Source organism: Gymnodraco acuticeps, unplaced genomic scaffold (assembly GCF_902827175.1).
Source record: "Gymnodraco acuticeps unplaced genomic scaffold, fGymAcu1.1, whole genome shotgun sequence".
In the NCBI taxonomy this organism is placed as follows: domain Eukaryota; kingdom Metazoa; phylum Chordata; class Actinopteri; order Perciformes; family Bathydraconidae; genus Gymnodraco; species Gymnodraco acuticeps.
Window position 1 is genome coordinate 699,315 of NW_022991273.1, and position 16,514 is coordinate 715,828.

The 16,514-nt window shown below is 42.9% G+C and overlaps 1 protein-coding gene across 4 annotated transcripts in view; it reads right to left on the reverse strand.

The window, feature by feature from the left end:
• Positions 1-16,514, reverse strand: part of cadpsa (Ca2+-dependent activator protein for secretion a) — a 235,858-nt gene that overhangs the window by 174,920 nt on the left and 44,424 nt on the right. For all 4 annotated transcript variants that reach the window (XM_034239849.1, XM_034239848.1, XM_034239847.1 and 1 more), the window contains exons 3-4: positions 2,379-2,459; positions 795-1,031 (exon numbers count right to left, since the gene is read on the reverse strand). In XM_034239849.1, coding sequence (XP_034095740.1) covers positions 795-1,031; positions 2,379-2,459 — 318 coding nt within the window. The remainder of the gene's footprint in view (positions 1-794; positions 1,032-2,378; positions 2,460-16,514) is intronic.

Genomic DNA, 16,514 nt, shown 5'->3' on the forward strand with positions numbered 1-16,514 from the left:
AGTGCTAACGTGTTAGATTGTAAACCGTGTTTCTGCTTTCTTGTGTCAGATGTGGAAAAATGAAATCCAATCCAAAATCTATCCATGCTGTTGATTATTGCTAAACCTTGTTCCACTAAGAAAGTAATTAGGATGAGTTCAAAGTGATGTCATCCGTGTTATCTCAGCTTGTATTTGGAAACTGCACAATTATCATGGAAAACTTTCCATATAAACCTCCTGGCTTGGAAAAAGCATTTACCAGACTGAGAGGGCCCAACACAAATATTGGTTGCATTCTGGGGAAATGTAGGTTGCATTTTTCAGAACTGGATGTCAAGTTGTTAACTTATAATCATTTCTCATCATACTTGTTAAATGTGTTCTTGTGAGTGGAAATATAATATTAGACTGAGTTCTGAATTCCGCTGATAAAGTTCCTAAGACATTCTCTAAATACATGTTTAATATGTCTTGATCTGGAGGCCACAGACACACGTTAGTGTTAATCTTTAAAGCTCTCAAGATGAAATGTTGTTGATGATATTTCCATGATATAAAGTCTTTGCTGCATAACTCTCATTGCAACGTGTAACTTCATATTACAGTTGTTTAATGCTTCCTTTAAGGGCACTGTGAGGCCCATAATAAACGTTCAGTACATGTTATGTTTCCCAGAGGATGAACCCTCATCCAAGTGTCACCTAGGGATTGGTCATGTCAACTCTCTCCCTCACAAATCCTCAAACTGCTTAATGTATATGATTAAAATCAGTAGACTATCGTCTTTAATAAGTTCATCTTAGTCCACCCACCTCCAGGGTGAAGGACAGCACCACGTCAGATTTGGACAGCGTGTTCTCGTCCTCCTGGCCCATGTCCATGATGGAGGTGTTGTGTCCTCGTTTCAGCTTCTGCAGCTTGAACTCCCCTCCCTTGGACACGGGCATGCTCTCCAGGTTGGCCATCAGCAGGTTGACAGAGGATCGCATCTCCTCAATGAACATGGCCTCCATCTCTCTGGATGAGAACCTGGGAAACCTTCCACCATGCTGCCAGAACAGGAAGCAGACAATAATTCATGAGCTCAGTCCACTGAAACTCCAGAACAACCATATACAGGGGGAAATAATTAGCTTTAAATAACAGAAATGATGTATGTTTCTGAACTCATGACTCACTTTGAAATGAGTTGAAAGTCAACTTTATTTTTTAAAAGCACTAAAAACAAAGGTAGGTGTTTTATTTTAACAATATTACTGTTGTTATATTTGTTGAAATACTCTTCACATTGCAACAGCAATCATTAAATCAGTTGCTCTAAACAAATAGAACAAATGTATCTCTGTCTGTGAAAGGGTTCAGTTATTTTAACCTGATTGAATGCAAGCCCTGCTGGTGTACCAGCATGCACTCTGCTCTCTGCCTGTTGCAAGCTGCTAGCTTGACAGCTGTGTGCTAACAATAGCCATGTCCACTGGTTACATTTACTATGATGTGTTTTTGTTCATAATGAGGGGAGGGGCTTAGGAGGGACAGGCTGTCAGTGTTTCCTACTCGATTTTTTAAAACGCGATTTTTTTCACAACAATTAGTGATCTTTTGGAGCCAAACTCAAAACACTAGACAAAAAGCCATTCTGGTATCATCATTGCCACATTGTTAAAATGTATAATCTGTTCAGCTGGGAACATTTCATAGTTTACAAAAATGTCTGCTTAGTTTATAAGATCACTCGTGGGTTGGCTCCTCCTCCTCTTCTGGCTGCATCAGCCTAAAGTCCACCTCACCAGGGCTACTAGAGGTGCGGCTAGGGGAGACGGCACCATCCCATTTAGGAAAAGCGCATTCAGCCAGGCTGTCTTTCATTCCACGCATCCCATCAACGGAATTCAATACCGATAAGAGAATCCTCATCCTACTACTCATTCAAGCAGTGTTAAAAAGTGGCTCATTGAAAACCAAGTGTCAGCACTGATGTGTGGGTGTGTTAGTATGAGTGTGTATTGTGAATGTTTTATTTATCATCATGACTTGCTCTTATTTGTATTCAGTGATGTGAAAATATGTTTTGGTATAACAATGTTGTGGTATTTGTATTCTTGCTTTTAGGATGCCTATCACCATCTGGCAAAGGGACTATCGGTGAAAACTAGCCTTTTGGCTAATTCGAGTACTTTTACATGTTTTTAATATGTTGATAAATGTACACTGTCCCTTGTTTTATATAAATCAATGTAATTCAATTCATCAATGATGATAGTGGGAAAGAGTTGTCAACATTGGGCTGGGTTGTTCAGTTGGGTCTCTTTTTAAAAGCTTACTGTTGGTGGCTTTCATTGTTACCTAGCCGAGCTTTACTGTAAATATCTTTCCATTTATTCTCCGTTCAGCCTTACTCGAGCTATCTGGTCGGCCATCTGCAGGCGTCCGTCCAGCTCTCTTCTGATCTGGGCCGCCTGCTCGTCAGGGTTGTCCAGCTGGGGAACACAGACAGACACAGGACGCTTTACATGACCAACCACAAGAATTAGAACAAGCTTATAGCTGTAAACAGAGTCAGCAGCGTAGGGAAAGGCCTTCTGGAAATCACTACTAGCTGTCATGACAGACATATTTTTATTTTGCCAAGCTGGCATAAATACCATGACCTGTCTGAAAAAACAGCATTATCATTTTGTAAAGTTATAGTTGTTTTATGTTTTCTTTTAATGCAAATTCAGAGATGGCCAAAGTACACACATCTTTCACTCAAGTAGAAATACAGATACTCGTGTTTTTAAATACTCTTGTAAAAGTACTGACTAAACTTCATCTTCATTCAAGTACAAGTAAAGAAATGTCCTTAAGTAAAAAGTAGCCATAACTACCAACTGTTTTAAAGACTCAAGCTGGTAACTGGACCTCACTTTATATGAAAAGAAGATTAAAGAAGTTATATTTCAAATTGTGAGACTGTCATTGTCTTATATACACTGATCATGTTTTCTCTATGATATTATGTTGAAATATGAGCTCAATGACTCTAAATAGTCATTATAATGCCACTATGCAGATTAAAACTAAAGTAATAAGCCTGTTTTTAAAATGTAAGAAGTGGACATTTGTGTTAAAATGATAAGGAGTGCAAGAGAAAAATGAAAATGAATGGTGGCGTAAAGTACTGATACTTCAGTACTGTAACAAAGTATGTGCAGCTTTATCAGGATCCCAGAATGATCCAATCAAAAGCATCATCAAGCACCAAAGAGAAGTCAGTGTGTTAGCATACAGACCCATAGACTGCTGATTCTCAAGACTCTGTGAACTCAGGGTGATGAGTCATCCTTTAGGCAATGTTGCATAGAGGTCGGCAAACTTATGGAAATCAACATACTGGTCATTGACCATGATGGTTAACAGCTATGACAGCTAGACTCATGTTGTTTTCAGCTTGTGTGTGTGTGTGTGTGTGTGTGTGTGTGTGTGTGTGTGTGTGTGTGTGTGTGTGTGTGTGTGTGGTGTGTGTGTTGTGTGTGTGTGTGTGTGTGTGTAGGTGTGTGTGTAGGTGTGTGTGTAGGGGTGTGTGTGTGTGTGTGTGTGTGTGTGTGGGTGGGGGGAGGGGGGGGGGGGGGGGGTGGGGGGGGGGGGGGGAGGGGGGGGGGGGGGGGGGGGGGGGGAGTGGGGGGGGGGGGGGAGGGGGGGGGGGGGGGGGGGGGGGTGGGGGAGGGGGGGGAGGGGGGGGGGGAGGGGGGGGGGGGGTGGGGGTGGGGGGGAGGGGGGGGGGGGGGGGGGGGGCGGGGGGGGGGGGGGAGGGGGGGGGGGTGGGGGGGGGGGGGCGGGGGGTGGGGGGGGAGGGGGGGGGGGGGGGGGGTGGGGTGGGGGGGGGGGGGGGGGTGGGGGGGGGGTGGGGTGGGGGGTGGGTGGGGGGGTGGGGGGGGGGGGGTGGGTGGGTGGTGGGGTGGGGGGGGGGAGGGGGGGGGTGTGGGGGTAGGGGGGGGGGGGTGTGGTGGGGGGGTGTTGTGTGGGGTGGGTGGGTGGTGTGGGTGGGGGTGGTGTGGTGTAGGGGGGGGGGGGTGGGTGTGGGTGTGTGTGGGGTGTGTGTGTGTGTGGTGTGGGTGTATGGGTGGGTGCTGGTGGTGTGTGTGTGGGGTGTGTGTGTGTGTGTGTGTGTGTATGGTGTGTGTGTGTGGTGTGTGTGTGTGTGGGTGTGTGTAGGTGTGTGTGTGTGTGTGTGTGTGTGTGTATGTATGTGTGTGTGTGTGTGTGTGTAGGTGTGTGTGTGTGGTGTGTGTGTGTGTGTGTGTGTGTGTGTGTGTGTGTGTGTGTGTGTGTGTGTGTGTGTGTGTGTGTGTATGTGTGTGTGTGTGTGTGTGTGTGTGTGTGTATATAGTTTGAGTGAAATGTGATTTGTTAGGAGAGACTGCTGCTGCATTGATTGTTTGCATTAAACTCATTTCAGACCTGCCTCTATGGGGGCTGCTTTGAATGTTTATAGTTGACAGGAATGCAGTGCAGTTGTCACAGAGTGAGGAGAGCAGCAGGGCAGTGTTAGATAAAACAGAACAACATTTGGATATATTTGGTGATCTCTGGTCAATGGATCTGATTTATAAATGCAGGGAGCAATACAGGATAAAAAACAACTCATTTCACCTTGCCATGCTGTGGTAATATCATTTCAATAATATGGCTGAAATAGTTGCAGATACTCCATTTGAAGAATGAGAGATCTTGTGGAAATGATGTTATTTTTTTAAAGGAATCTACATGTTCAGCTGCAGTGAAGTGACGGACAGGTGAGCAGACAAGAGAACAGTCTGTCTCTCTCGCTCTCACCCGTAGACCCTTGCATTGATTTTCTCCCACTGTCTGCATTAATATCTTGCCAGAACAGCCCCCCCCCCCCCTGCTGAACCACTGACTTGGGAGCACGTTTCATTTACTGCTGTCTAGGTATGCAGAATACACACACACACACACACACACACACACACACACACACACACACACACACACACACACACACACACACACACACACACACACACACACACACACACACACACACACACACACACACACACACACACACACACACACACACACACACACATCAAGAAGTGTGTACCGTGGGCTGCTTTCTCAGCCTGTCATGAACCTGTTTGATACAGACACTTTATGTCTGTAGTTTTGATCCGCAGAGCAAATAGGATTCACATTGTAGACTCCAAACCAACAGCTGGTTCTTTTTTAATTCAGAAACGATTCAAATATAAAATCACAAATGTGCCAATATACATGCAAATGAAGACACATCTTTACCAACTTGACAAAACATGCGCAGTGTTTACTTAAACCGATTCATAAAAGAAAAACAAAAGGCTGCAAGAAGCTCAAAACACAACGGAGACCCGGGCACACTAAAAAGTGACGCACACAGCTGGGACCGGAGCACTTGGTGACGTTCACCGTACACACGGTTCCGTCGCATGCTTCAACCATGGATGTATAAGAACAGACGCTTCCCATTCACTTTCGACGGAAGCGCCAGCCAATCAAATCATACGGCCCGTCTACACTACAGGCGTCAAAAAATGCTTTCAACGCTTCGCCCATTCATTTGAATGGGGTGACGTAGGATATTTTAAAACTTCGCCGAACTGCATTGTGGGTAGCATGGCAAGGCGTTGCAAGCATCGCGAGCGTCTATCGGCGTCAAAAGTTGAACAATGTTCAACTTTTGAGGCTCGATGCTTGCTCGAAGCTGGCGTCAGCCAATGAAATCCCGTTTATGCAAATCTGCCAGTACAAGCGCTAGCCAATCAAACCGCGTGTATGCTGGGAGAGACTACGCAGGTCATTTCCTCATATTCAAAAAAATGGAGGGAAAATTCATTATAGCGGTAGTGAATCACCCGGTGCTGTATGATCAGTCTCTGTTCATCTACCGGGATACAAACCGGAGGAGCGAGGCATGGAGGGAGGAGGCAGAGACAGTGGATGAAACTGGTAGGTTTTCGCCTGTTTGGGGATTTTATATCCAGTTTACTTCGTTTTAACATTGCTATTGCTTTGTATGTCGGGGGCGGGAGATTCATGTGATTGGTTGTTGGTCGCGTTGCTCGCAAAAAATCGCCAAGCTTCAGACACGCCCAGCTTCAAGCTTTTTCGACGCCTGTAGTGTAGACGGGCCGATATGCCAGTACAAGCGCTAGCCAATCAAACCACGTGCATGTGTGTCCGAGGCGGGAGATGAATGTGATTGGTTGTTGCGGTCGTGCACCAGACACACCCACCGGCAAGCTTCAACGCGACGGAACCGTGTGTACGAGACATGATGAGGATTATAACGGCTTGTCTACACTACAGGCATCGAAAAATCTTGAAGCTGGGCGTGTCTGAAGCTTGCCGATTTTTTGCAAGCAACGCGACCAACAACCAATCACATGAATCTCCCGCCCCCGACATACAAAGCAATAGCAATGTTAAAACGAAGTAAACTGGATATAAACTCCCCAAACAGGCGAAAACCTACCAGTTTCACCCACTGTCTCTGCCACCTCCCTCCATGCCTGGTTCCTCCGGTTTGTATCCCGGTAAATAGTTCTGGTCGGAAAGAACCGGGTGATTTGCTACCGTAATTTCTCATTTGGAATATGAGGAAATGAACTGCGGTCTGGCTCTCCCAGCTTGCACGCGGTTTGATTGGCTAGCGCTTGTACTGGCGGGATTTGCAAAAACGGGATTTGATTGGCTGACGCCAGCTTCGAGCAAGCATCGAGCCTCAAAAGTTGAACATTGTTCAACTTTTGACGCCGATAGACGCTCGCGATGCTTGCAATGCCTTGCCATGCTACCCACAATGCAGTTCGGCGAAGTTTTAAAATATCCTACGTCACCCCATTCAAATTAATGGGCGAAGCGTTGAAAGCATTTTTTGACGCCTGTAGTGTAGACGGGCCGTAGGTAGACGGTAAGCACTAGGTTAGCTACGTTAGCTAGCTAGCTTATCTGCCATAACATCGGAAGGAATCGTGTGATCACTTTGTCAAAATAAGATATTGAAACCCACATTTTAATTACATTTCCAGTGACGGAGACAGTTGGCCAACTTTATAATCCCTGAACGCCAACAAGCTCTCCGTTTCTGTTGTGTTTTCAGCTTATTGCAGTGTTTTTCTCCCTAACACCTTTTGATTTGTTTTAGTAAGCGCTGCGCATTTGTGAATGTATTCCAAGTGCATGTGTTGCCAAGATGTTTCTTCATTCGCATGTGTTTTGGCACATTTGTATTATTCTTATTTTCTCATTTTGCAGTGTGTTTCTCTAATGTTAGTGTTGGGCCGTTGGGCGAGTATGCACCTCTCGGCCACCGTATTGCTCTTCAGTTTCAGTGAATGTTATATATTCAAGTGGCAAAGCCATCGAGCAGCCATATGCATTATGGATCTTGTGTTATATCAACACAGGCTGCAGAGGGAGGGGGTCACCAACACATCAGACGAACACAGCTGGTTTGATTAGCCACAGAGACACTCCACCTTACACCACCCTGATAGTAGAAACTGTAGCCAAGTTAGGGCTCAACAAACCAAACCTTAGCTGCAGTGTTACCAAATCATAAAACAGATATAACATCATCTGGAAAGGGAAAAGGTGTGTGTGGAAATCTGAAAACAAATGTTTTATTTAAACACAACTGCAAAACTTAGAAAGTAATTCAATATAGAACATGAGGAATATATTTGTTGATGACTATGCACAGTACACATCCTCTCTATCAAATCATGTATACCCTGTGCCTTCAGATTATACATTTAAGAGCATAAATGAAAGCTTCAATTGTGTTCTGATGGTGTCATAGAGTTGCTTATCATCACTCAACACTGCTGAGTTCAGTTAGAAAGTAAAGTGCAACACAGTCTATCACTAAGACAAACACTGCGTGCATCATTCCCCTTGTATTAAGTCAGCCTTTGGTCCTGCTAGTTATATTCATCTCTGCACCTGGCCTCTTCAGCCAATGAATAACTCCTCCAAGCCCCCCCCCCCCCCATCCTCTCCTATTCTCAAATGCTGCCTGTCCACCTGCTACCTTCATCGCTGTTCTTTTACAGTAAGTCACCTCTCTGTCTGCCTGCAGTCTGAGGTTCAACAGCAACATGTTGAAGTGTCTTTGGCTGTTGGAAGCTTTAGCTTTGAATGATAACATATGTACCAGGTAATGAATCTGAACCGTCACTGGCACAGTCTCCTGTGTGAGCTGACACTGCAGCATGTTACTGAAAGGCTCTGACCTCTATAGTCTGTCTATTGTGATCAAATGATTTTGATTATAACATGTATTAAACATAAAACGTTCCTACAGCAAGATAACAATGTATTTGTGTGTTTCTCACTGACCCAGCTCAGGTTTGCTCTCCTCTAACTGATGTATCCAGCTCTTTTGCTGCTTCTCTCTCACTGTGTCTGCTTCCTGCTGCCCAGTGTTCTTCATCCAAAGCTGCTGCTGGATGTGAGTTTGATGAGTGCATGGGCAGAACAATCAAAACAAGGAGTTGAAAGATTCTAACACCCTCGAAGAGCTGAAGGGAGGGGCAATGTATTTCTCTTAATTCTCCGTGGGTTCATCGCTATGACCCTAGAACTGCAACACAAGCATGTAAACACAAACATCATCACTCCTCTGCTCCAGCTCGATTGTTATGTCTATTAAAGATTTGTTTTTGTATTTCTTAGGTGCACAACTTCACACATATAGCCATCCTAATGACAGCCTGTCACATGATGCACTGCTCACTGCCTGAGGAGGTGTATCACGGAAGGAGTGGTGGATGAGTTATAATGTATAGAAGGTGCAGGTGTTTGCTTGAATGTGTTACATAGATCCCCCAGCAGTTGTGAGACCATTTACGTATCAACACATACTGTACATTTCTAAATCTAATTCAGAGTTCCACAGTTATGGAATGCAATAAATATTTATATGGCAAATATATTTACTATTTCAAGTTTATTTTTGTTATCTTTGTTTTATGTCCTTACTGTTGATGCTTGTGTGTTTGGGGGAAGTTCTTTAATAACACCTTATGCCTATATTATTATATGTATGCCTTATTTGTCTAAACAGTGTAGAACAATTCTCTAATTACTGTCTGTATTATGTGTCTTCATTCATGTGCACGTATTAATAACCACTATCGCATCTCTCCACATATGTATTCAATTGTCTGATATGTGTTACATCAAACGTGTCTTTATCATGAATCTGTGAGCACTTTGAGAGCTTTTAGTGAAAGCTAAATCCACCTAACCCCAACATTAGTGATGTAACCAAGAATACTGATGGATCACTATAAACAACATCAATATTAGATTAATAACCCCCCCCCCCCCCCCCTCCTAATCCTCACCTCTCTATTTAAACAAACGACATGCTCTGGATGGATTAGCCCACCCTGATGGTGATTACAAGAAAAGCAATCACTCGCCCTTAACTCAGATAAGAGCACCAGAGTTGGCATGGCAAGGGAGGGGGGAGCAGTAGCTGCTGTGTACAGTTGCCATAGCGACCAACATACAAGAGGATAAAGGGCACTGGGGAGTGTTTGCGTATCTCTTTGTCTGTGCAAGGCTCACTCATGTGTTTCAGAAATGAGTTTGAAGTATATGTTATCCGTACACTATTGCTCTCTCTTACACACACAGACACACACACAGACACACACACAGACACGTAACCATTGATATGTACTTCAGAGTGTCCGTGCTCTCTACCTGACCTGAGAGCAGCACGGTTGCAGTCAGTCCTCCATGGCTTGTGTTATCAGAGCAAACACACTCAGATTGTTCAGGGTTTTCCCAGCTGCACTGTGTGCTCGTGCTGGATTATTTACTCCATCTGGTTTACCTTTCATGAACAGAGATATTTAAGTGGTAAAAACGCTATGGACAGTTCCTGATCACGGCAGGCTCACATGTTTGCGATTGCTCCTTCTGTCATTCAGAAAAAGGGGAAATGATCTCGGAAACGGTCAACAAAAGGGCCGCATATACGGCCCGCGTGGCCATTTGATGCGGCCCTCGAGGTAATTTATAAACACACGCAAAAAATTAAAGAAATCTATACCGGATCTCCTCTCTGGTAAACAACAACACCCTGAAAACTCTGGCAGGAGCACTCATTCAAGGCTACTATGACTATGCTTGCACGTCATGGTACCATAGCACCTCCAAGGCGCTAAAAATAAAACTTCAAACATCGCAAAATAAACTGGTCAGACTACTGCTTGACCTTTCATCTAGAACCCACCTCACCTCTGCCCACTTTGACAACCTAGGATGGCTTAGAGTAGACGACAGAGTACAGCTACTTGCAATGGGCCTGGTCTACAAGATCCACTACACCTCTATGGTACCCATGTACATGTCAAAATTCTTCCCAAAGGTCAAGGAATACCATGATCATAACACCAGAGGGAGCTCCACAAATCATGTGAAACCCAGATTTGGCACAAAAAAGGGGGAATACACGTTTCGCAATTATGCCACATCAAGGTGGAATGCTCTTCCCACAACTGTAAAGGAAAGTAAAACTATACTTACCTTCAAAACCTCTCTTAAAGAGCACCTTCGGGGGAGAGCATTGCAAAACTGGCCCCGGTAATGGTACAAATCTCAACCTGTCGTTCAATGGACAGCTTCCCCCCCCCCATCTATGTATATACTCGCATTTTAGACTCTGTTACTAACTGTATATCTGTAGACTTGGTATGTCTTAAATGTCCGGTTAGGATGTATTAGAACCAAATCTAAAATGAAAATTGTAAATAAGCAATCTGTATGTAAAAAACCACCTGTATGTAAATTGTAAATAAGCCATCTGTATGTCAAATATGTCTTATATGTCTTAAATGATATGATGAATTGGAAATGGGGGACCCTGATGTAAACAAGACGAAAGTCTTTCTCTGGTCTGCATCCCCTTAACAATTGTATGTTTTGAGCTGTACTGTACTGTACCCAATATACAAGCTGTTAATAAACTTTTCAATCAATCAATCAAACCGCAAAATAATTAAACAAGAGAGTGCCTGTTTTTCCTGGCCACGGTCAGGGTCCTTGAACACAACACGAGCCTAACGTGTCATCACGTGGTATATGTCTCGTCTGACAGGGGTGCAGTTCTGACGGAGAGCACCAGAACGTCACTCCGGCACTTCCAGAAACTGCAGTACCCATAAGGAGCCGTACACATGCTGCAGTTTCTGCGTGGATGTGTCTTTAGTTGAAAGCCCAGTGGCGATCTGTTCATCTGTCATACTGATCATACGGTCAATAACTTTGTTGTTATTAGCATCTGGTTAGCTAGCTATGCTAACGAATATAAGAAGCTTTTTCTACAACCAGTGAGGTAAAGGCACATCTTTATATGATCATTCTTTCACACACACATACGGGTTTTGGGCCGAGGGCGACACCGTACTTCCGGTATCAACCATTTCACACGAGGTGCATACAGAATATCATAGTCGATTGCCTTAATCAATATAGTCAACTCTAAAATACCACATATATGCATTGGCATGATAATATTATTGTGACAAGTGGGGTATTCACCTGGTGTTTCCAGAAGATAGACGTAGATGCAGCCAAAATCGACCGAAGGCCACTTTTGAGGGTCGTAATTCCATACATTGTACATCCAACAACCCACACAGCTCTAGTTTACGCTGGTAACGACCTAGAGCACACCCCTCAAGTCCAGAGATGTAATCCGAAGACATGCAGCGATTTCTTCGGTCCTTAAATCAGAAAAAAAACCTAGTGCGCTCTGCCTGGCTACATCAGCTAGCTGTTTATATTAGCATTGCCAGGATTTTTGCACCTCCAGAAAAATGGCGTCTTTATAAAAAAATATATGGCGCGTGTTGCATTGTGGGTAGCTGTGACGTCACTGTGTGTGAAAGAATTATAGTTATAAAAAAACAAGAGAATAAAGTAAAAACTGGTATAAAATACTATATGACAGTAAAAAAAAAGTTGTTAAATAAACAAGAATACAGTTTAAAAAGGGAGTGATTTGTAAAATATCCATAAAGAAAAAGAAAATCTGCTTACAGTTGGGTGTTGAGAGATGTATCCATAGATCTCCTAATGTTGCTCTCACACCAGATTGATGCTTTTAACTTCAATATTTAAAAATATATATTCCCGGGGGAGCATGCCCCCCCCCCCCCCACTTAAATCATGTCCACATGGATAGGAAACTAAATACATTTGCACACATCTTGTGTGTCTATCTTTCTGTTTTGGTGGCCATGCCACAACCATGCACGTGGTTTATGTTTATGTTTATTAAGGATCCCCAGTAGCTTTTGCTCTCGACAAAAGCTACTCTTCCTGGGTCCGACACTTAAAACAATACAACAATAATACAACAACATTCAAGACATCATTCCTGACATCATTAACAACATCACCAATATCATCAACAATTTCCAACATCAACAATCTCATCCACTTTCAACATCAATCTCAGTCTCAGCCAAGGATGGTACATGGCACGAGTCATGGTGAGATATCTGGACTAAGAGGTTGCGTTTTCTTTGCACAGCATGAAAGAAAGGCCAAATGAATGGGCTGGGATTTTAGTATCTTTAAGCAGAGGTCAATCATTTGTACGGCCCTCGGAGGAAGTTGACAAATGGAAATGGCCCTTGAGAGGAAAAAGGTTCCCCAAAGGCATAAGAAGAGCTTCACACAGTCAGAGGTGCAGCACAGTGCTGCTGTTGGACAAATGATCCTCTCATTTGTCTTCGGAGGAAGGCTAGTTAATCCATTTATTTCATATTTTTAAATAGAACTAAATGATTTGCCGTCATATGGAAGTGCTTCCGTTGGGCTGACAAATGTAGGAAAGATACATTAATAATGAAATGAAACAGAAAGGGCTATGATCACTTTTAAGAAGCTGGAACCAGAGGATTTGGGTATTTGTATTTGTGCATCAAAGATTCATTCATAATAAAACTGGAAAACTATTTTCTTTTAAGTCTTTAAATGAGATTCAGATGTCACAGATCCCAATGTGGACTTTGATGACAGAAAGCAGGGGTTGATACACAATTTGTTTCCTGAATTCACCTAATTTATTTGAGTGATATTCCAGCACTTTCAAACCATGTGGACATAAAAGCCAAGGTGTTGTTTGTCTGGGCTTTAAAAGCAAGAGATCAATCGTCTGATGGTTTGCACAATTCATCCTGAGGACAAATTGATTGTTTCTATGACAATCCATCCAACATGTGTACAAGACATTGCATTTAAAAAACACAAAACGACTTATTGGTGGTGCCAGATCAGAGTCATCATGAAGCCTGTGCCAATCCATCCCATAGATGTTAAGGTCTTCCACAAATCAAGTGAAGACTTGTTAGTGGTGCAAGAAAGAAAGCCAGAGGATATCAAAGTTCACCAAGTGGATATCAAATATTGTGGCAATCCATGAATTAGTTATTGAGATATATCAGTTGTGGCCAAAGTGGTGGACTGAGCCCTGAGCCGAGCTGCCAGCATCACTCTGGAGTTTGAACTCTTGAGGGAGCTGCAAATGGCATACTTTTACTTTTTTAGAAATGGTACACGAGGAAAGTGGACATTTTCCCAAATGTGCCACCAGATTGCCCCTCTTCTGCTGATACAGGTTTTGATCTGACAATGGAGATGAACTTTGTGTCACAGTCATAAAACCCAACAGCAATGTGTGCTCTATATTCCAGCTTCTCGCAGAGCATGTTTCTCAAAGGCGATGTTGCTGCTGAAGGGATTTGAGTAAACAGACTCTTGAATTGATTATTGATTATTTCCTATGGATCCATGGCTGTTTCAGCCCTCACCATGCTTCCGTGTGTCTCCGGTCTGTTCGAGGCTTTCAGTGGCTTCTGACTCCACCACAGCCCTAATGGCTGCAGCCCATCTGATCAAAGGAGAGGACACCCACTCTGTTCTTCCCTCACTACATATCCGCTCCGGCGGCCTGAAATTCAATTTGTCTTTCAGCTCCAGCCATCATTACTGCCGAGGCACATTCATCAAAGGAGATGTGGCCCGCTCCGGACCCGCTGCTCTTTATATGATGTTTGTTAGAGAACCATCATCTCATCTGTTGTTCTGTTTGAACGACTGACACAACAACACATGTATTTATGCTTTAACAACTTGACCTTTTCATCTCTTATTGTTACTATCAATCTGTTTCCTACGCTGAATTCATCAAATGTATTTACATGAAGTCCAGTGGTGTAAAGTAACTAAGTAGATGTAGAATGTCAAAAAGCTGAACGCAGGTGGCGAAAAACAAATCTCCAGGTTCACTTTGAAATCTATAAAGAGAGACTTGGCCTTTATAATTTGGAATTGAAAAACGCACGACAATCGTTCTTCTCTGACATCATTACCAAAAACAAAAACAACGCACGTGCCTTGTTTGCTACCGTCGACAGACTAACTAACCCCCCAGTGTCAGTAGCCTCTGAATTTCTATCCACCAGGGCGTGCAATGATTTTGCCTCCTTTTTCACTGACAAAATTCAGAACATCAGACAAGCAGTCAGTGCCTCTGCATCAGGAACAGCAAATGTGTTGTCCCTATCTCCACTTAACATCAATTCAGACATCATGACACAATTCCATCAGATTAATGATAAAAACATTATTCAACTTCTGAAATCCTCCTCCTGCTGCCTTGATATTATTCCAACAGGATTTTTCAAAGATGTTTTGCCTTGCATGGCCTCAGATCTACTTCATATAGTAAACAAATCTCTTCACTCAGGTATTTTTCCACAGGCCCTGAAAACTGCAGTCATTAAACCGCTCTTAAAAAAGAATAATCTAGATGCTTCAGTAATGAACAATTACAGGCCCATATCAAACCTCCCATTTCTAGGTAAAATCATTGAAAAAGTTGTTTTTCAACAGTTGAGTAATTTCTTGCATTTAAATAACTGTTTCGATGTGTTCCAGTCAGGCTTTCGTCCAAACCACAGCACTGAGACTGCTCTTGTAAAGGTCTTCAATGACATCCACTTAAACACAGACAGTGGCAGAACTTCAGTGTTAGTATTATTAGATCTCAGTGCTGCGTTTGACACTGTTGACCACAACATATTACTAGACCGACTGGAGAACTGGGTGGGACTTTCGGAAACAGTTCTGAATTGGTTTGAATCCTACTTAAAGGACAGAAACAACTTTGTTTCTATAGGTAAATACACATCTGAGTTGACAAATAAACATGTGGGGTTCCTCAAGGCTCCATCTTGGGGCCTCTTCTCTTTAACATCTACATGCTACCACTGGCTCAGATAATGAAGAACAACAAAATAAGTTACCATAGCTATGCGGATGACACACACATTTACGTAACAATTTCACCAGGAGACTATGCTCCAATTCAAACACTGAGTAAGTGCATTGAACAAATCAATGACTGGATGTGTCAGAACTTTCTCCAATGAAACAAAGATAAAACTGAGGTAATGGTTTTTGGAGCCAAGGCAGAACGTATAAAAGTTAGCGCTGAGCTTCAGTGTGCAATGTTCAAAACAACAGATAAAGCCAGAAATCTAGGTGTAGTCATGGACTCTGACCTGAGTTTCAACAGTCACATTAAAACAGTTACTAAATCAGCCTACTATCACCTAAAGAATATATCTAGGATTAAAAGACTAATGTCACAGCAGGATTTGGAAAAACGTGTCCATGCTTTTATCTTCAGTAGACTGGACTACTGTAATGGTGTCTTCACAGGTCTCACTAAAAAATCTATTAGGAAGCTGCAGCTGATTCAGAACGCCGCTGCTCGAGTCCTCACTAACACTAAGAAAGTGGATCACATCACTCCTGTTCTGAAGTCTTTACACTGGCTTCCTGTGTGTCAAAGAATAGATTTCAAAATACTGCTGCTAGTTTATAAAGCACTGAATGGTTTAGGCCCAAAATACATTTCTGACCTCCTGCTAAATTATGAACCATCCAGATCTCTCAGGTCTTCAGGGACTGGTCAGCTTTCTGTCCCCAGAGTCAGAACTAAACATGGAGAAGCAGCATTCAGTTATTATGCTCCAAATATCTGGAACAAACTCCCAGAAACCTGCAGGTCCGCTGCAACTCTGACTACTTTTAAATCCAGCAAGAAGACTTTTCTTTTTGTCGCTGCTTTTAATTGAACTATTCATATCTTAGACTGCACTGTAACTATTATCCATGTATTTTTTCTTTTAATGTTTATTTTATTAGCTTTTCTTTTTAATGACTGATTTTAAATGCCATTTTCTTAATGTCTTTCGTTTTTTGTAAAGCACTTTGAATTGCCTTGTGTTGAAAAGTGCTATATAAATAAACTTGCCTTGCCTTGCCTTGCCTTACTCAAGTACTGTACTTCAGTACCATTTTGAGATTGTACTTTAGTATTTCATTGTTTTGCTACTGCGTACTTCTACCCCACTACAGATCTGATGTACATTGTGTACTTCTACTCCACTACATGT